The sequence below is a fragment of the Phalangium opilio genome, unplaced genomic scaffold (assembly GCF_054372755.1).
Source record: "Phalangium opilio isolate 3A_F unplaced genomic scaffold, DU_Popi_V2 ptg000002l_1, whole genome shotgun sequence".
Classification (NCBI taxonomy): Eukaryota; Metazoa; Arthropoda; class Arachnida; order Opiliones; family Phalangiidae; genus Phalangium; species Phalangium opilio.
In genome coordinates this window covers 1,505,963-1,525,765 of record NW_028324144.1, presented here as the reverse complement: position 1 = coordinate 1,525,765, position 19,803 = coordinate 1,505,963, and the positions used below count along the sequence as shown (strand labels likewise).

At 39.0% G+C, this 19,803-nt stretch overlaps 3 protein-coding genes across 4 annotated transcripts; all 3 read right to left on the bottom strand.

The window, feature by feature from the left end:
- Nucleotides 1-136: 136 nt before the first annotated feature.
- Nucleotides 137-4,466, bottom strand: LOC149718186 (meiosis regulator and mRNA stability factor 1-like). Its single transcript, XM_089871157.1, has 2 exons — nt 3,678-4,466; nt 137-1,261 (listed from the first exon to the last, which is right to left on the bottom strand). The coding sequence occupies exon 2, from the start codon at nt 1,234-1,236 to the stop codon at nt 229-231; it is 1,008 nt and encodes a 335-aa protein (XP_089727283.1). The 5' UTR covers nt 1,237-1,261; nt 3,678-4,466; the 3' UTR covers nt 137-228.
- Nucleotides 4,467-7,137: 2,671 nt separating this feature from the next.
- LOC149718185 (uncharacterized) lies at nt 7,138-16,912 on the bottom strand. The gene is made up of 7 exons (XM_089871085.1): nt 16,726-16,912; nt 9,845-16,643; nt 8,858-9,338; nt 8,155-8,387; nt 7,718-7,796; nt 7,563-7,649; nt 7,138-7,489 (listed from the first exon to the last, which is right to left on the bottom strand). Exons 2-7 carry the CDS (start codon nt 16,492-16,494, stop codon nt 7,376-7,378), a joined length of 7,644 nt encoding a protein of 2,547 aa, XP_089727211.1. The 5' UTR covers nt 16,495-16,643; nt 16,726-16,912; the 3' UTR covers nt 7,138-7,375.
- A 667-nt stretch (nt 16,913-17,579) lies between these two features.
- Nucleotides 17,580-19,667, bottom strand: LOC149718184 (uncharacterized). Of its 2 annotated transcripts, XM_089871031.1 has the most exons (5): nt 19,518-19,667; nt 18,811-19,355; nt 18,435-18,743; nt 17,808-18,351; nt 17,580-17,724 (listed from the first exon to the last, which is right to left on the bottom strand). In XM_089871031.1, the coding sequence occupies exons 2-5, from the start codon at nt 19,346-19,348 to the stop codon at nt 17,688-17,690; spliced, it is 1,428 nt and encodes a 475-aa protein (XP_089727157.1). In that variant the 5' UTR covers nt 19,349-19,355; nt 19,518-19,667; the 3' UTR covers nt 17,580-17,687. The 2 variants fall into 2 exon arrangements, with proteins under 2 accessions (XP_089727157.1, XP_089727123.1); XM_089870997.1 differs by lacking the exon at nt 19,518-19,667 and having other exon boundaries at nt 18,811-19,469.
- Nucleotides 19,668-19,803: the final 136 nt, after the last annotated feature.

The following is a 19,803-nucleotide window of genomic DNA, read 5'->3' as shown; positions in this document are numbered from 1 at the left end:
CAACTTACTTTTCACTCCTTTTAAATTAGTCTCTATTACGAGATTGGGGGTGTGACATCAACGTAAAAAAAAAATTGGCGCCTTTTATCTTCGGTTGGGTACAAAAGGGGGGAGCGGAAAAGTACTTTCTACTATTGTTTTCAAAACAGGGGTCGTTTATAAAATATTTTCTTACAATAATTACAAATATTTTTATTGTCATTTTTAATTAACATAAAATTAGAGAGATCATATATTTTTCTTCTTATTTTTCTTGGATTTCTTTTTGGGTTCCTCGGTGGAAACACCTTGATTTTCAATTTTACTTCCGGTTGTAGCAGTATCCACGGTTTTATCCATCAAATTTTGATTGGAAGAAGCTGATAATGATCTGTTTTCCATCTTTGGTTTGGATACATCGGTCATTTCATTCTTCCGCTGTTGTTGTTTGGATTTCGAAGGCGACTTTTTTGGGGCATTCACTTCCGGTAACTTAATTTTGGGTTGCCGGGTGATTTTAACTTCCGGTGTTAATATTTGTCCGTTTTCCAAAATAATTAAGAATTCGTTAGCCTTTTCTTCAGCGGGAAAGATTAATAGAACTTGATTCGGTGGAGATTTTGGATACTCGACTCTTCCTTGGTAAGGTAAAACCAATAACGGAAGTACGGTTGGTAGATTACTTCCTTCCGAGGGGATATTCTCCATCAAAACGAAATATTTCTCTACGACGCCTTTAACAAATTCTTCGTAAATGAAAGTTTCGTTTCCCATATCGACCAATTCTTTCCGTGCAGTTTTATGATGGAGTAATATGACGTGTATCTTCTTCTTGTATCTTAACGTATGTATAACGGAAGTGAAATCGCAATCACCGGTGATAAGAACGACGCTAGAACCACGTGGTTTATCATTCATGGCGAATTCGATTAAACTGCTCTTCAATTTTTCGTCAGAGGCGTTTTTATTATCCGATTCGACGTGTTCGACTCGAACTTGAAAGTTATTCAGCTCGTTAAGTACGACTTTGGGGATGTTCTTGGTATCGCAGACGACCAGGAACGTCTCTTCTCGACGTCCTTTGTAAAAAGTATTCCTAATCTTCTTGACAATATCATGGGCTGATTTTCCGGGCGGTACAGGTCTATTTTCAATGTCCCAAAATACTCCGATAACGGCGTCTGTCGGTTCGGGATTAGTGTAATTTTTTAGGGATGCCCCGATAAATCGGCCGATATATCGGCCTATCTTTTTCATATCGGTATCGGCCAATATCGGCTTCCTGTAAACCGATATTTTCGGGAAAAACTTGACAAGTTATAAGGTACTCAATGAATACTAATTGAAATACATCACACAAATTTATACCCACAATCATGAATCTATATAACTATGAATATACAGCTGCGTTATGCTGTCTAACCTCTCGATAAGGTTTGGGCGGGGCTTAGCGAAAGGAGACATTAGTCGCGTGTCTGCTAGTGTTAGGAGCGGGCGAAGGGAGGGGGAGTCCGGGAGGTGTGTAAATTCGAGACGTCACTTCCTCTTGTCTCGTGATTGGCTATTAGAGCTACGCAAAACGCGTCAAAGCTAGGAGGGTAACACCCAAACCAAACCGACATGATAGAAGGGGCATATGATAGAGCTGTTGCCAAGTAAAGACATTTTCCTGGAAAGGTTAATTCCTTCATTTTTGGAAAATATGAAGTGAAAAATGTTCATTTCTAAAGTTTTATAAAAATCCGACGAGCGGTTATTGAATTATAATGAAAACAAAACGAGATTTAGAAAAGGCAACTTTTGTAAACATTGAACACGTGTAATATAGATCTGACGTCGAGAGAGGCGGCTCAGTTATTGGCTGGTATAATGCATTGGTTTGTTATGGGAAGGCGTGTCTAATTCAGTCCCTCTAAGATAATATTTCTGACTGGATACTACAAAATACTACCGCGGCTAGTGAAAAAACTCCCACACCGCTTCGGTTTCCTACTAAACCTCAAAGGAGACTGGCTGCACTGGCAGTCTAGCACTATCAGTAGGAGGCGAGATACTAACTGGTGGGAAAATATGGAAGGAAAAGTACCAATTTTACTACTATCAGAGCTGGTTTAAATCCCTAAGCTGTGACGTCAGACCGCAGAGACAAATTCAATTCTATTTGGCGGCAATTTTAGCACCTCTTTTTTTATCAATATTTGAAGTTAATTTTTAAATATTTAGAGGCGGATTTTTGGTGAAAATTTATTTTATTCTGAATGAGGACGTTGAAATCTATAGAAATGTATGATTTCTATAGAAATTTAAGAAGTAGTCAAAATGTCTTTACTTACTCTTTAACATTTCCCTTGTAGCGGACAGCTACATTTGGGCCTTCACAAACAACATAATAATATTATAGACTTACCTATTCAGGCACCAAATTATATGAACTTAAACCCTAGGCCTATATCCATAATCCATCCTAATAAAATGGAGTCTCTAGCTAGAGGGAGCTCTATTGCACTACTTGAGCGCCCCCTTGTCTAGATAGGCGGAACTAGAGATAAGGGGAAAGTATATAGCCAGAAGTTCCTGAACAGCCTCAGGAGCTGGGTTGTTAGTTGTTAGTTAGTCCCACCCTAAGACCTTTTTTATTACCGTCTGCTTCTATAATCTGTGTAACAAGCTGTCAAGATAGTTTTTAAACGTGTTAAATAAAATACGCGAGTTAAATAATAAAAACTTTAGTCCTTTTTAATCTAATAAATAAATGAAATAAGAATCATAACGATGTTTCTGATTGCAAATAAACAAGCAAAAGTTGTAATTAGATCCGCTAGAGACTCACAGATGGCGCTGTCATGTTTTGATAAACGTGCTTAATAAAAGCAATGTGTTTCGCCAACGCCTACGTTATTAATATAAAGCCTATGCACGAGCACGGCGCCTTAAACTCGGGGACAAAGAGCTGTCTTGAGCCCCTTGTTTTTACGCATCAATGATCATAGATGGCGCTTTTCATTTAGCGCCCACAATTTAAAAAAAGCCGGGAAACTGGGTTTTTATATGAAAGTTATTTATACCAAGACGTTTCTAATTATAAGCAGTTTTTAATTAAAATCATCGTGAAATAACCTTATTTTATGGGCTGGGTTCCATTGTCCAATCGGCGGGCCTATCTTGACCTTATCAGCCTGTTTCGTATACTACACACAAATGGTCAAAAATATTTTTCGCGCGCCCCGTCAAACCATGCCACCCGGGGTCATTCTTTCAAGCTCTTCCTACCTCCCTCGCGTAAAAACCCGCTGAAGCACTCGTTTTTTCGACGGTCCATTCCCCTATGGAATTCCCTACCCTCAGACCTCGCCTCCCTAACGTCCCTAACAAAATTTAAATTAGGCCTCAAAAAATTACTTTTCGCACCCTCCTCTTCCTAGCCCCCCATTTCCTCCCTATGGAGCTGTAAGGCTTGTCAAGCCCTAGCTCGTCACCCTCAAACGGAACAAAAAAAAAAAAAAAAAAATGCCTCAACTTTAACGGTAAGCCTTGGTTTATAAAACATATAACACTATTGCCAATTATTTTAACAAAGAAAGTTTCATCATACAAAAGAATACTTGAAAAACACATTAAGACTAATTTAGATTTCATGAAACTACTCAAGAACACTTTATTGGTAATATTTAATTAATAGAATAACTATATTATCTTACCGGTAAACAACACTTCTTCCACTCCTCTAGAGTCACAACGTATATCCCGAGACAGGCCGCACTTTTTAAAACCATGTAAACTTTATCATTCGACACCAGCGCCACTATCGGCGATATTCTTAACTAAATATTATTCGAGCTAAAAATAGATGGCGTAGCTAAATAAGGTTTTCCGCGCTAAAAATGAACTTTTCGCGCTAAATCTGTAGTTTTTTCAAACTTTTTTCAGTTGACGGACCTTATATTATTATCATATGTTCTTAACTATCTAAATAAATGTTTCCAAAGTATATTTACGTGTTTTATTTTATTTCTGTTCAAAATTTAACAAAATGGGTAGAAAATGCGCTGTTTCCTCTTGTAAAAATACAGGAAGAAACAAAAAGGTTTCATGGCATATGTGAAAACCCGATAAATTAAACGTTGACATTATTAATTTATTAAACTAAGTTGTTATCACAATAAGATTTCCAGATAAACTGATCGGTTAAACAAATGGCTTAAAGCTAAACTAACTTGTCAAATCACCATCAATTTGTTTAATTAATTCATTATCATTCCATCGAATTTGCTAGAATACAATACACGCACGGACACAGTAGCAGACTACGCCGTTGAAAATATATCAAAATAGTTCTTCCGTTTTTGCACAGATGGCGCTGGGTGTATTTGATAAAGTATACTATTTTTAACGTTGTATATTCACTAATGATAAGGTTTAAGACTATGGGGACGCTTCCATGTTGTGACTCTAGAGGTATATATGTTCCTATCTCTATGGTTCTAATATATTTATTTCTGTTTTTGTTGAATTTCCTCCTCGCGTACTCGATTCGTCGAATTTCATTACTTTATCATTAGTCGTTAGCGCCATCTGTCGCCTTACGTGAGAAGCTTAAAAGAATTTCCCACGATTTTGCGGGAAAGCGCCCAGCAAAATCGCCGCAGCTTGAGTTTGAAAATTAGGCTTAGGGAGAAGTAAAGCGCGAAATATGAAAGTTAGGTAATTGAAAAACAGTAAGTGGAGTCTAATAAATAAAATTTGATATTTAGTAAATGGAATATTGATCAATTTCTTATTAAATGCGTGTTTTTACTTGGGAATTATATGCTATTAGTTATTAAAGTAACACCAGGAGCAGATGACAAAGGAGTCTCGGACGCTAGCTTCCATAATGCAGAGGGCAATGGGATCCGCGAACGTCACGGTTATTAACCAAAATCATTACGCAAGTGCCACCTCTCGTAGAACATTTGAGCATTATTTTCCCACCAATAGCGTGGCTGCAAAGTCTCGAAAGGAGATCTGGGAAATCGCGTCTGGAGCCTCTCTTTAAAAATAAGTATCGTCTGCTTATAATTAGCCTAGGCTTGACGAGTATTAGAGTTAAAAAATGGATTTCAACGGCTTTTTAATTTTTTTTTTAGACTAAAATTAATAATGAAAAGCCCAGCGAGTAACGTATGTACACTATTAAAAAACTAAAATGTGTTTCAGTGCCAAATTTTTCTAAATTTCTTCTTCAATTAAATGATAGCTACAAGAGGTTGGGAAAATAAATCGCTCACGATCTTTTAAAAGAGACAGTGATTTTGTTTCCAACCTCTTGTAGCAGTCAATTAATTCCTACCTTTAAGGTCACAAAATGTAGTCTTTTATCTTAATACCAACGATTACAGCTGTTTGAATAAAGTAATCATATTGTGTATATTTATGTCGCGATCGGGTAAGACGAACCTCAGTAGCCACCATTAGTCCGTTATTACAAAAAAAATTCCCAGCAGACTTTGGTGCCAGATATAATCCACCAAAAGCATCGTCTGCTATAATGTCTGATAGCGCCTCTATGGCAAACGATACCGCTACAGCTGTGACGTACGCGGGTCCCATTGCCCTCTATATTGTGGAAGCTAGCGTCCGAGACTCCTTTGTCATCTGCTCCTGGTAACACATAATGTGAAAATGTATTCAATTTTAAAATGGGTCGAAAATGCTCAGTAGAAAAGTGTGTCAACACTGGTAGAAATAAAAATGTTTTGTGACATAAGTGTATACGTATAGAAAATTAATAAATATTTAGATAGTTCAACCCTTTTTGAACTGTACCATTAAGATTCCCTACAAAAAATTCGGAATTACCAAAACAATGGTGTCAGGCCATTAATGGAATTGAATGGACTCCAAAAAAGACATTTGCGGTGATCATTTTTGTCAAGTTGACTATCATGGCGCCACCACCTAATGATAAAGTTATCCGTCCGTCCCATAATTTCAAAATTATTATATTTAAATTTAACTATTCTTTTTTTTTTCTGAGGTACTAACCGAGCCCTATTGGCTTATATCAGAAGTTGATGACTTTTAATCCAGGATAAGAAGTCATCAACTTCTGCTTATATGTACTATTAGTAGCAAATAAATAAATAAATGGTCGCGCGAGCGCGAAAACCCGATATCCAAATAGAACTCTAGAAGGATATATGTTCTGAACTCAATGGCCCAAACTGCTGTGCGGGAGCATTATAGCGATTTTATACTTTACTAACCTTGGTGCGGGAGCAGGCGGGAGGAAAAATTCGAGCGGGAATCCCAGATTCAAAAAAGCTCTGACGTAAAATACGTCACCAACCTTAACAGAAAAGCGCCTCTAGCGATAGAAGCGCGTGAAGTATAAGGTCCAGAAAAAAATCCCTAATTAGCCAACGTAGGCGTTGGTTTCGCGGTACGCAGATTTGAATTGTAACTCTATCTATCTCATTGGTTAGTCCGTAGAGTCGATAGAACAAAGCCCTGCACATAGTCATAGCCCCCTGGATCACGCGTCCATGAAACTCGCTTTGGTTAATGCAGAGATAATAAAATGCCTCCTTCCCCTTTGATTCAGCCTTCGCTACTGGCCTTGAAAACAGCTGGATCTCGTAGGTCCATAGCGCATGCGTCTTTCCATTCAAATTCTGAAGTAATACGTAAAATTGAGGGGGGAAGAAAATACACGCAAGCATTTCTCATCACAGACCTTGATTTCTCATAGCTATAGTCTCTACTCTATTACTTCTAATTCAATTGATGAACAATTTCCAGGAAGCAGAGTGCGCGAGAGCAGAGAGTATAGTGAAAAGGAGTAGAAGCATATAGTTCATGCAATATTTTTTAAATAATAATTAATCCACTTTCCAAATGATTTTTCAAGATAAATTTTAAAGAAAATAAATAAATCTGGGTATATTCTTGCCCGTAATTTTAGATATTACTGTAAATAATAGGCTTATTCAATCGAAAACGGCATAAATTCAAAACAACTTACCTTTCACTCCTTTGAAATTTGTCTCTATTACGAGATTGGGGGTGTGACATCAACGTAAAAAAAATTGGCGCCTTTTATCTTCGCTTGGGTACAAAAGGGGGGAGGGAAAAGTACTTTCTATTATTGTTTTCAAAAAAGGGGTCGTTTATAAAATATTTTCTTACAATAATTACAAATATTTTTATTGTCATTTTTAATTAACATAAAATTAGAGAGATCATATCATTTCATGTGGTTAATACTGATTATAGAAATAACCATAAAAATTTAGGGATCACCCATAAAGATTTCCATCCAAAAATATCAAGTACTTTAAAATTTTGATAGCAAAATTTACGTAAATCAAAAATCCCATAGAGAAATAAGGTAAATTGGCACTTTTCAAGTCAGTTTTTATTCAAATTGCGTGGCCCCCAAACAAAATGGCTGATGGTTATAAACTTCTTGACCAGTACCGAAAGTCCGCAAACAACGCCAGCACATGTGGGTTGAGCAGTTTCTGCAGGTCTATATTTGGCATTTACGTCACTAAACAATTGGCCAACCACAGTAGAACCCCATTTCAAAATAAATGACTTACCATATGAGTACATCCTCCATTCTTTTCAATCCCCATCTTACAATTCGGACATTGTTTACGATTTTCTGGGTTTAACGCGATCCATTTCTAAGTAATTAAGCCTAATAAATAGGTTTCTAAGCGAAAAAATAGGCCTAATTGGTTAATTAACTTACGCGAATGGAAAAATCCTTATCGTCTTTGTATAATTGGTAGTAATCGCAATCCATTCCAATGTGCTCAATTGTTTGACACCTATTATTAGTAATTAACCAAATTGGTTAATTACTCGGACCCCGTTTGTTGTAACCCCAAGTATTTAGTATCGTTGGAAAGGGGAGAAATAGGACTATAACGTACTCAAAGGATATCCCCGTATCTCTTATAGAAGCAGAGTTAAAAGGTGTTATGTAAATAAGCCCGTGTTAACATTATGGAGAGGACGTTTATGATGTTACATTTCGCTTAATTACTCGGACCCCGATTATTGTAACACCAAGTATTTAGTATCGTTGGAAAGGGGACAAAGAGGACTATGACATACTGCAAGGACATCCCCGTATCTCTTATAGAACCAGTGTAAGAGTGCAAAATAGAGAATCGAAATTCTTACCTTCTGCATATTTTGACGCTGCATTTGGGGCATTCAAATATTCGATTTTTCACGGAATTATTTTCGGATTTCTTATAAACAACGGGACAATCCGGTGTTGGACAAAAACTGTACAACGTCGGATTTTTAGCCACGAAGTGTTCCAAAGCCGCTTCCTGAAGAACCAAATCTAAATCCTCATCGTTGTCCAAAAGGGTCTTAAAGTCTCTCATAACGAGTGGTAGTCCGCAACCCTGAAAATGTTGTTAACAACGAGGGGCTAATCACTCTCCGATCACACTCCCAATCACGTACCAGAAGGGGATTATAGAAGAAGAGTGACACTCCTTATCCTCTTAATACTTCAGTTATGTAACATGATTCTTCCCGGGCTCATGGCACCATTTTTGTTTGCTCTCCTACTCATCAAACTTCAGATGGGCATCGCACCATGCTAGGGTCAATTCTATAACTGTTTGGTTTGTACTAAATCCTCAGCAATGAACCAACAAACCTTGACGTGGGACAAAAATCCACCACAAGCACAAGCGCCATAGCAAATAATTAAGCGCTAATAGATAGGGTAATGATGAGCTAGGAACTATTTATCGCGTATGTGATTCGGTTTAGTAACCTTGTGCCCTCCAAATGTAAAATGATGTTGGGAAGAATCATGTTACAATTACCCCGCTTTGTTTTGAAGGTACACTTCTCTCGTACTTACCTCTTTACTACAAACAACTGGGATCTCTTTCGTATTCAACAAGGAATTGATACATTCTTTACAATAAGAATGTCCGCAGGTTTCTAATCGGTACGGTTCCTCCGGTGAACAAAAACAAATGGGACAAGGGATGTCGTCATCTTCACCGTCGCAAAGGCCCAGATATTCGGCGCAAGCTTCCATCATGGTCTTTAACTCCCGTTCAGCCGATTCGATGGCCGTTTTATTTCCGTGCATCGTTATGACGTGTCTTCTGATATTCAAATCGACATGCGTCAAGGAATGTTCCGCGACTAATCCCTCCAAATCGGATCCGTAATGCTTTAGAACCAATTTCGTGAAACCTTTCGGAACGCGATTCGATATTAAGTACATTTCTTTTGAGGCTTCCGCTTCAATTCGGTTCAAATATTTGTTGATTTCGATTTGGGTTTTCGTCAAAGCCGCGTCCGATAACGCGTGAACTGAAACTTGTTTTTGCCTAAACGCGTCACGTGACATATTAGTAACTTCTTAAAGAAGGAGGGCGTGAAAAGGAAAATCAAGTGGACTCAGGATATATCTCAAAGTGATTCTAAAATTCAATTAGTTTGAGTGAGATTTCGTAGATAATTTGAAATAAGCACCTCCGACCAATCGCGTAACGTCTTGTCGTCTTGCCAACCAAATTCTTGAGGCGCGTTCTATCTCGCACCACGATCGTCACATCGCGCGCAATTTTTATCAAATCTCGCGCGCTAATTTTTCATTGGACATGGAGCGTGTCACGTGAATTTTGTTAACAAGAAGGTAGGACGTTACGCGATTGGTCGGAGGTGCAAATTTCAAAATAGCCATGAAATCTCAAAGTAATTTGAATTTTAAAATCATTCGGAGCTGGTGTTTCATGCATTTTCATTATTTTACGTGTAGATTGGTCTTATAATCGACGAAAAAAAACTCAGTTGATTTTCCATTTCATCCTCAAAACTAATTAGTTACAATTACCTATAATCGCAATATATTTTGCTTCCGATTATTCTGGCAAGATCTTGCAAGTAATTATTGCCATAATCGGTAAAGAGTTTCTCCAGAGTCGATTTTCCTTTGCATTGCAAAACGTATCCCTTCAGCAAATCAGTGTATCTTATAAACAACATTTCCATTTCTCTTAAATTATTGCTGAAAATCTCCAAACGGACTAAATTGGTTCCGGCGACATCCTTGGCTTCGACGCTAAGTCGATCGCCGGAAACCTTGGCCTTTTCGAAATCAGTCAACTCGGTCTTGATCTTATTGGACAAAAATTCGAACAAATCCTTCCGGCACAAGATGCTCGAATGGATTTCTGCTTCCAAATTGAGAGGAAACACGTAGTCCTTATTGTCCACCGTCGATGTAATGGTATATCCCAGGCTTTTTAAACTGCGAACGGCTACGTCTCCGTCACCGGCGTTATGAAATGAAACAAAGGCTCTGTATTCCATACTTTTAGGCCTTGGTTTGATCATGTCCACGATGATATTATCTCTCTTGGTGTACATGGCGAAGATGGTGGTTAATCGCGATTCGATTAATTTTAGCTCCTCGTCAGTAGTTACGAATTCTTTGCATCTGATGACGGATATGTCTTTAATCGTGGATAAAACTTCGGGATAATTCGTGGCAAGAGCGGATCGAACGAAATCTTCATTGGCGTCGTGCGGCAAACCGGCGACGTGAAGCGAATCCTGCGATTGTTTCTTGTTCGATCTGAACTTGATGTCCCTTCCTTTGTAAGTCACGTGTCCGGTACTTAGCAGTTGACGGGCGTTAATCATGTACTCCAAGGTCGTGTTAAAATTCAGGAAACCGTAACCGGCCGAAGGTCTACGACACCAACTGACTCTGACTCGATACATGGGTCGATTCTGGTTACTACCTTTGTAATCTCCGTCCGGTACAACGATGATATTGTTACCAGGCGTGATGGGTTTTTTCTTAAAGTGGTCCACGATATCGGAAGCCATTTGGGACGTTTCCATCGTCACCAATATCTCCTTTCTCAGTTTACGAAACGAACGGACAGCTCCGAACAATCTTAGATTATTAATGATACTATCGAAGTCAGAATCGATGAAATTCTTGACGCGAATTTTACGATACTCTCCGGGCATCAATAATCCTTTAACGGTCATTCCTGCTCCCAAAATGTAACGGCATTCGTGCAAATCGGTCCCCAGTTGTCTCTGTTCATCGCGTAGAGTGGCCAAGACTTGATCCACACACGAAAGCACTTCGTTTTTAATAATTTCCGTGTTTCTCGAATGACTGAAAACTTCAACCAATCCACTCTCGAAGTTGATTTCAAGGGACAATGATTCCTGATTAGCCAACCTCTTCAGTCTATCTTCCAGTTCGCGTCTACGTCTGCCCTTTGGTCCGGTCAAATGTTGCGAGACAGTTTTACCAAACGGTCCCATAGTAAATTTTCCGAACATCATAGCTTTCATTTCTTCGATTTGTCCGGGTTTAACAATCCCCATTTGATAACCGCGACTTATCATGTCCTCGCTAACGGGGACAATGTTCATAATGAAGTTTCTCGTCGTGGTTAATTTCGTATCGAAGATAATGAAGCCGGGGGTAAGTTTCCCCAAGTAGTTCAAACAAGAGGAAGGATGGACGTGTACTTGCTCGCCATCCGGGTACGTGAAATAACCCGAATTTCTTTGACCGGAAAAAACGGAGAGGTTATCGTAGAACGCTTCGAAGATAAGAAACTGTAAAGTTTCCATGGCACTCGGTTCCTCGCTGAAACTTTTATCCAATTCGATATTCAAATCGCGTTCGAAAACTTGAACCAATTCTTTAACGCTTTCCTCGGCGATCTTCATCGATTTACCGTTAATACAATTCTGAACGCACCAAGCGCTCCTATTTTTCGCCGAAACGCGTTGCCATTGTGAAAAAACTTCCAGGAAAGTGTGAAAATCACCTTCTTCTCTGGAGAAAGTGACTTTCTTGGCGTCCGCTACCATCTGATTATCATCGACCCGGAAGAAGATAATTCCGGAAACGGAAGAGAGAGCGGCGACGATCAAACATTCGTAACCAATACCTTCTTCCTGACCCCTAATAGCTAGTTTCGCTAATCGGGGTTCAACTGGTAACTTGGACATTTTAACACCTAATTGCGTTAATTTGGTTCCATTGGTTACGGCTCCAAGTCTCTCCAAGGAGTTCATGGCCACCCTAAGAGCTCGGAGAGGCGGTGACTGAACAAATTGAAACTGACAAGGATCCTCTATTCCCAAATCCATCAGTTTCAACAGAGCTTGACCCAAATTGACCCTTAAAATCTCGGGTTTCGTTTCGGTTTCCATCAAAGAGTAATTCTCTTCGCTGTACAGCCTGTAACATTTTCCGGCTTCAGTTCGACCGGCTCGACCTTTCCTTTGATTGGCCGAACTTTGCGAGATGAAAACGATTTTCAAACAACTCGATTGTTTAATCGGATCGAAGTGAAGTTCCTTAGCCAATCCGCAATCGATGACGTATCGAACCCCCGTGATAGTTATAGAAGTTTCGGCGCAATTTGTGGCAAAAATCACCTTCCTTTTACCAGCGCTTGGCTCGAAGATTTTATTCTGTTCTTCGGGACTTAGTTTCCCGTGTAACGGTAGACATTCGTAAGTCCCGTTTGATTTCATCCTATCTTCGAACATTTTGCAAGCCTTCTGGGTTTCGGCGGGTGTCGGTAGAAACGACAGGATATGTCCAGGTTGTTCTTCGCGATGAATATCCATGGCTTTCGTAACCGATTCCTCAAGATAATCGTAGTTGGCTTTAACCGTTGTCTTGGCCCAAACGATATCGATCGGGTAGGTACGACCAGGAACATTTAGTAACGCATCCGAGGAAGATATTCCGAAGTACGTGGTGAAAATTTTTGGGTCGATGGTAGCGGACGTGATGATCAGTTTTAGGTCATCTCTGACCTTCAAGATTTTCTGCAGCATCCCCAAAAGGATATCCGTAAAGATACTCCTTTCGTGGGCTTCGTCAACGATAACGCAAGAGTATCCACGCAAATGTGGGTTCTTGATGCATTCATTCAAAAGGGAATGATCAGTGGAATAAACTATCTTCCTGTTATCCGCTCCTCCTTGCTTTACTCTACTCTGATTAATTTGGAACGATACTTCAGTACCTGGTTTGCAACCGTATTGGCTACTGACGTGTTGGGCTAGCGATCTAGCGGCGATTTTTCTAGGTTGCGTACAGATAATAATTCCGTTTCTAGCGTATCCCGCTTGGCATAAGTACTGAGTTACTTGAGTACTTTTACCGGATCCAGTTTCGGCTAAAAGTACTACGACGTTACGCTTTTTTATAGTTTCCAATATTCTCGATTTGTGGGCGTAAATGGGTAAAGCTTCTTTGAACGCCGAACATTCTCGTCCAAAGTCTATCATGGCTTCTCTGAGAACCGCATCGAATTGATCCGAACTGATACCATCAATAGGAATGGCTTCGATTTGTTTGATCTTTTGATCCAAATGATTTTCGAAGATAACAAACTGGTTTCTCAATTCAGTTTTTTTCGATTCAATCGTTTCCCGGATTTCCATAAACTTTCGAAAGTTCTCTGGTTTGGCGTTGGATTGGGCTTTGTCCATTTTCTTCAAAGCTTGCAATTCGCAATCTTTCTCTCTCAGCGCTTTCTCGTGATTCTTTATAAACTGCGAAACTTTCTTTGAAATTTCGGCCAACGACGCCTTGATTTTTTGTCTCCTTAACATATCGTTAAAGTTTGATTCGCTTCCGCCGGAAGTGGATAATTGTTCCGTATTTCTAATTAAACTCAAAACTTTAAAGGATTCGTCGGTGTTTTCGGACAATTTTTCCAATTTCCTTTTGAGTCGTTTCGCTAAGGCGAGACCTTCGATTCCGAGTATTAATTTATTATCTCGTAACTCGAGACCGACGAAGGAATGTTCGTCCAAATGTTCTTTGAAATAGGCAATCCATAATTCACGACTGAACTTATTGGCACCCGTATTTTCAAGAACGATTTGACACGAGTGTTTAATCGGAGCTTGCGGAAGTGGCTTCTCAGGTTCAACAGTGACGACTGTATTTACATTGTCTAAGCTTTCAACTACTTCCGCTTTCTTCTTCTTATTTTTCTTTGATTTCTTTTTGGGTTCCTCGGTGGAAACACCTTGATCTTCACTTTTACTTCCGGTTGTAGCAGCCACGTTTACTTCCGCGGTTTTCTCCATCGAAGAAGTCGATAATCGTTTCATTTCCATCTTTGGTTTGGATGCATCGGTCATTTCATTCTTCCGCTGTTGCTGTTGCTGTTGTTTGGATTTCGAAGGCGACTTTTTTGGGGCATTCACTTCCGGTAACTTAATTTTGGGTTGCCGGGTGATTTTAACTTCCGGTGTTAATATTTGTCCGTTTTCCAAAATAATTAGGAATTCGTTAGCCTTTTCTTCAGCGGGAAAGATTAATAGAACTTGATTCGGTGGAGATTTTGGATACTCGACTCTTCCTTGGTAAGGTAAAACCAATAACGGAAGTACGGTTCGTAGATTACTTCCTTCCGAGGGGATATTCTCCATCAAAACGAAATATTTCTCTACGACGCCTTTAACAAATTCTTCGTAAATGAAGGTTTCGTTTCCCATATCAACCAACTCCTTCCGTGCAGTTTTATGATGGAGTAATATGACGTGTATCTTCTTCTTGTATCTTAACGTATGTATAACGGAAGTGAAATCGCAATCACCGGTGATAAGAACGACGCTAGAACCACGTGGTTTATCATTCATGGCGAATTCGATTAAACTACTCTTCAATTTTTCGTCAGAGGCGTTTTTGTTATCCGATTCAACGTGTTCGACTCGAACTTGAAAGTTATTCAGCTCGTTAAGTACGACTTTGGGGATGTTCTTGGTATCGCAGACGACAAGGAACGTCTCTTCACGACGTCCTTTGTAAAAAGTATTCCTAATCTTCTTTACAATATCATGGGCCGATTTTCCGGACGGTACAGCGCAATTTTCAATGTCCCAAAATACTCCGATAACGGCGTCTGTCGGTTCGGGATTAGTGTAATTTTTCTGGTCTTGGAGCCAAGAATTGACGGGACTGGTGATGACGTTGTCATCTCCTATGACTTCGTAACCCATCCTGGATAGTTCTTCGTCAATCTCACCCACTCTTTCGGACGTCGTGGTTACCGTACTGTAACCGCTACTGGTACTGAAGACGCTTTCATCCGTGTCCGAGGAGTCGTCTTTCGATAAGTCAAGGTTGCTAGCGGAGACGCTTGAACTTCGGACGAAGCTTAGTAAATTTGGGGTTGGGGGTTCGGAGCCTGGATTTTGTTGGTTTCTTTGTTGTTGTTGTCTACGTTTTTGTTTCCATTGATTGGTAAGTTGATTTCTGTTAGGTCGTCTTCTTCTTTGTGACTTGCCCGGAGTTTGAGCAAGATTGACGACTTCTGGAGTTGGTGGGCGAACAAAGGCATTCTGACTCCTGTATCTCGGTTTTCGTTTCGGCGATTCATTACGATTTATGACTTTGTTAACTGCTGATATAACGTCAACGGTTGCTTCTAATGTTTCTCTTCTCGTCATGAAATCAATGACGTTTGAAAAGAGATTACTAAATCCACCTTGCTTCTTAGAATCAACGGACGTATTGGACGTAGAGGGTTCATTACGTTGGTCTTCCCTATTGTTTGCTGCACCTGCTGCTCTATTTCCTCTTTGGGTATTCTGTTTTCCTCTCTGATTACTTTGTTGTCCTCGCTGGTGGTTATTTTGTTGTCCTTGCTGGTTATTTTGTTGTCCTTGCTGGTTACTTTGCTGCCCTTTCTGGTTACTTTGCTGCCCTTGCTGGTTACTTTGCTGCCCTCTCTGGTTACTTTGTTGCCCTCTCTGGTTACTCTGTTGTCCTCTCTGGTTACTCTGTTGCCCTCTCTGGTTACTCTGTTGCCCTCTTTGATTACTTTGTTGCCCTCTCTGGTTACTCTGTTGTCCTCTTTGATTATTTTGTTGCCCTCTCTGGTTACTTTGTTGCCCTCTTTGGTTACCCTGATGACCACCAAACTGATTACCCTGATGACCACCAAACTGATTACCCTGATGACCACCAAACTGATTACCATGGTAATTGCCAAAATCATTTTGCTGATAGTCTGCTGCTTGATTACCATAATTACTCTGCTGATTATGGCCTTGATGGTAATTGGTCGCTTGATTACCATGGTTATTTCCACGATTTCCATGTTGATTACCACTTTGGTTTCCATGTTGCCCTCCTCTTTGATAATTTCCTCTGGATCGACCAGCCCAATTTCCTCTATTTGACATTTGCTGGTTAGGATAATCACCAAGTAACGATGGTTGACTTTGAAACTGTTGCTGGTGCTGGTAGCCGCTTTGATTTGGAAATGGTAATGACGCGAGAGGATATCCAGCTGCCAGAGAGGTATAACTAGGAGGAGGGTCACTCCAATGCGGTTGGGGTCCAGTTGATACGCCGGTATTTTGACCATAATTACCACTGGCATTACCAGACGAATTTTGTCGCGAAGTACCACCCCCGTGGTTTCTATTGTTAAAAGTCTTTCTACCCCCACCGCGGTTTCTTTCCGCCATTGTTAATACGATGGATTACACGTTTCAAAATGCTTAAACGTATTTATGAACATGCACATATTGTTATACGTCTAACTCGCGTACGCCTATGCCTATACACAACTGCGTATTCCGTTTAATGTTTCAGTCAAATTGTTTACAACATTTGGCTTAAAATTAACAATGACTAATGTTAAATTTAAAATAGATATCCAACACCATATTAAAAAATAAATTTAAGAGATGACATACCCTAATGGCGTCGCAAAATGACTAAAATCGGTAAACTCCGTCGTTCGTTTAAATTGTTTCCGATAAGATACGACGAATACGATAACGATAACGAGAAATTCCTTTTAACAATGATATTAAAGGTTCAAAGGCTTAGGCTTATAGTCTCGTAAACGACAGTAAAGTTCCGCGCCTTTACAAACTAAGTACAGAACAAAACATAAAAACTTTAGCAGACGAACTAATAGACAGAGAGCGCACCAATCAGAGTTGATAAAAACCGAGTCAAGATCAATAAATGCAACTTTAATGCAAGCTGATAAAATCAAAAATATATTTAAAACATTTTTTAAATGGCGTTTTCTACTATTTAATTAAAATTAACATAATTTTATTATAGAAGACTACCTATATTATTAGTCTTATATATGCATAATTAAACGATTTTACTGATTGATTCTTTACTCGGCTAGTGAAGCCTCTGCTGTAAGACGTTTACACTTTACAGAAATGAAGAAATTATTAGGCCTAGTTATACCTGAACGGCCTTTTTCTAAATATAATAGGAAAATATTAAAAAAATAAATGATCTTTTATTATAAAGTAATTAGTATTTAATTAGTCATAAAAACTAGGGCTACTGCGCCATCCGCCACTTTTTTTTTTTTGCTCCGTGTCTAAAATAAATCCGAGCTCTTACCCCTACACGATTGGTTGAATTCTCACCAATGAGAGAGGTAAGGGTAAGGGAGGTTCTGGGTAGCAGACGCCACTAAAGCAATGGCGGATGGGGCGGTAGTCCTCGAATTAAATGCTAATTATTTTGTTATAAGAGATAATTTATTTAATACAAATAAAAAGTACCAAAAACGAAATGAAATGTTAAAAATCTAAACTTTATTTGAAAACCAGAAAACTTTGGAACATTTATAATAATAATATTTATATTAGTCCAATTGACTTTATTATTATTTTACACATATTTAAGGCGTCCAATCGGACGAATCCGACGAATTGTAACTGTTAAAAATAAAATAAAGAGAGAGAGAGAAAAGATTAAAGAATACTTATTTCCCCTGCTAAATTACTTCTGAAATAAATACCGTTCCAAAAGATCCCAAGTTCTTTCAGGAACCCGAACTTCGTAGCTCGATTCCGATATTGGACTATTAGCATTGTCTAAAATCTCAACACTGTCATCAGAACTGGAATCCACGGGGATGGGAACTAAACTGCGTGTGATACGAGAGCCGGAAGTGGCGCTTCGAGCTGGAGTTGAGCTCCGGTCACTCGAATCACTGTCATCATTGAAGACATTTATGAGACGACGGTGACTTTGAGGTCCTGGTGACGAGAGAGAGTCATCGCTGTCTGATAGTAAACTGGATAATCTTCGTTTTAAAACGCGACGACGACGTGGATCAGAAACGGGTTCACCAAAATCAAAATCATTATTAGCTTCTTGGCGACTTTCGCTCAATGGAGAAGCATCGGGAGAGATTGGGGAATAGTTAAAATTAGTCGAAGTTGGTAGTGGGGAGGAGTTTCCGCGTGGGGATTGCGTCATAGGACTGGCGCCTTGACTGTTGTTACTCGTTACGGTTGTTTCTAAAGCATTATCTGTACGAGAGGGTGAATTTGAATCATCTAAATGATACGGAATTAAATTAATTAATTAATATAAATTAGATTTAATTCCAACTCCCCTTGAGAGAAAGAAGGTACGTTACCAAAGTCGAAAATAGAAGGGGAATTTATTTCCCTTTCATTTTGGTTTTGGGTTTGGTCTTCGCTATCATCTAAGAAATCTCGGAAAAGAAGTGAAAAGAAATTTCCTCTGGTGGGCAAGTCTGCGTAACTAAAGTTGGATAAGGAACTGGATGCGCTGCTGCTGCTGGCGGAAGATGAACTCGAGCTAAATAAATGACTCCTTGAATTATTAGCCAATTCTTGATCATCCAATTTTTTCTTTAAGGATTCGAGTTCTTTGTTCAATTCCTCAATTTGATTTTTCAACTGATCCATTTTATGCGAATTTTCTATTAAAAAAACGTGTTAGTTATATAATAATAACTAATTTAAGTACCTTAGATAATATTAAGGCACCTTTTTGCAATTTTTTAAGTTCCACGACGCAATTGTGATCATTGACTTTAGCAGCCGGAAAGAAAAGATTACAATCCTTCTCGCAACTCAACATTCGGTATTTACACTCTGTATTTTCATGTTGGTTTAATTCTTTTCTGCAACAACGTACGTTGCAAAAACTCGAATTTCCGCAATTGACAATTTCGCAAGGGCATTGTTTCACGTGGTTACTATAACCTTCCAAAATGAGTTTCTCGTTGCAACCATTTTCTTTGTTGGGACAAGCGAGAGTTAATTTTGATATCATGTTCTTTATTAAGGGATTCACAGTCTCTAAATCGAAAGCGTAACTCCTTTTGCGGCAAATAGGACAGCTTTTCTTTTGAACTAACCACGAGTTAATACAAACTCGGCAAAAAACGTGTCTGCACGAACATTCAACCGGATCGTTAAAAACACAACGGCATATGCTACATATTAACTCTTCATCCGGTTGAGGGTCAAAATTTTCGATATTAAACAACGAGGACAAATCGCTTGTAGCCGCTGACGACATGCTTAAACTGCGAATATATTAATTTAATGGAATTTAAATAAATTAATTAGAAATTACATCTCCTAAAAAAAGCCTAATCCCCTTAAGCCTTGGTCATATTATATAATATAACAGAAAATTGCATCATCAGTTACAGTTAGGCTTAAAACTATGAAATAAAACAGCTCACCGAAATATTCTTCTTTGAAAAAACACTAATTTGTAACTTAAATTTAATTTAAACTAAATAAATAATCACTTTCAAAAGTTTCAATGGCAAACCGAAGAACTAAACCCGGAATTTCTAGGAAAAATATAGAAACATAACCCTTAGCACGTGGTACAGTTAACCAATAAGAGTAGGGGTCACTCACTTGAGCATCACGTGGTAATTTTACCTCATTCTGATTGGTCCATGGTTTCGCGGCAACATTCAAAATAAAAAATCTCACGCCCGTAAAGACAAAAAAGGATGA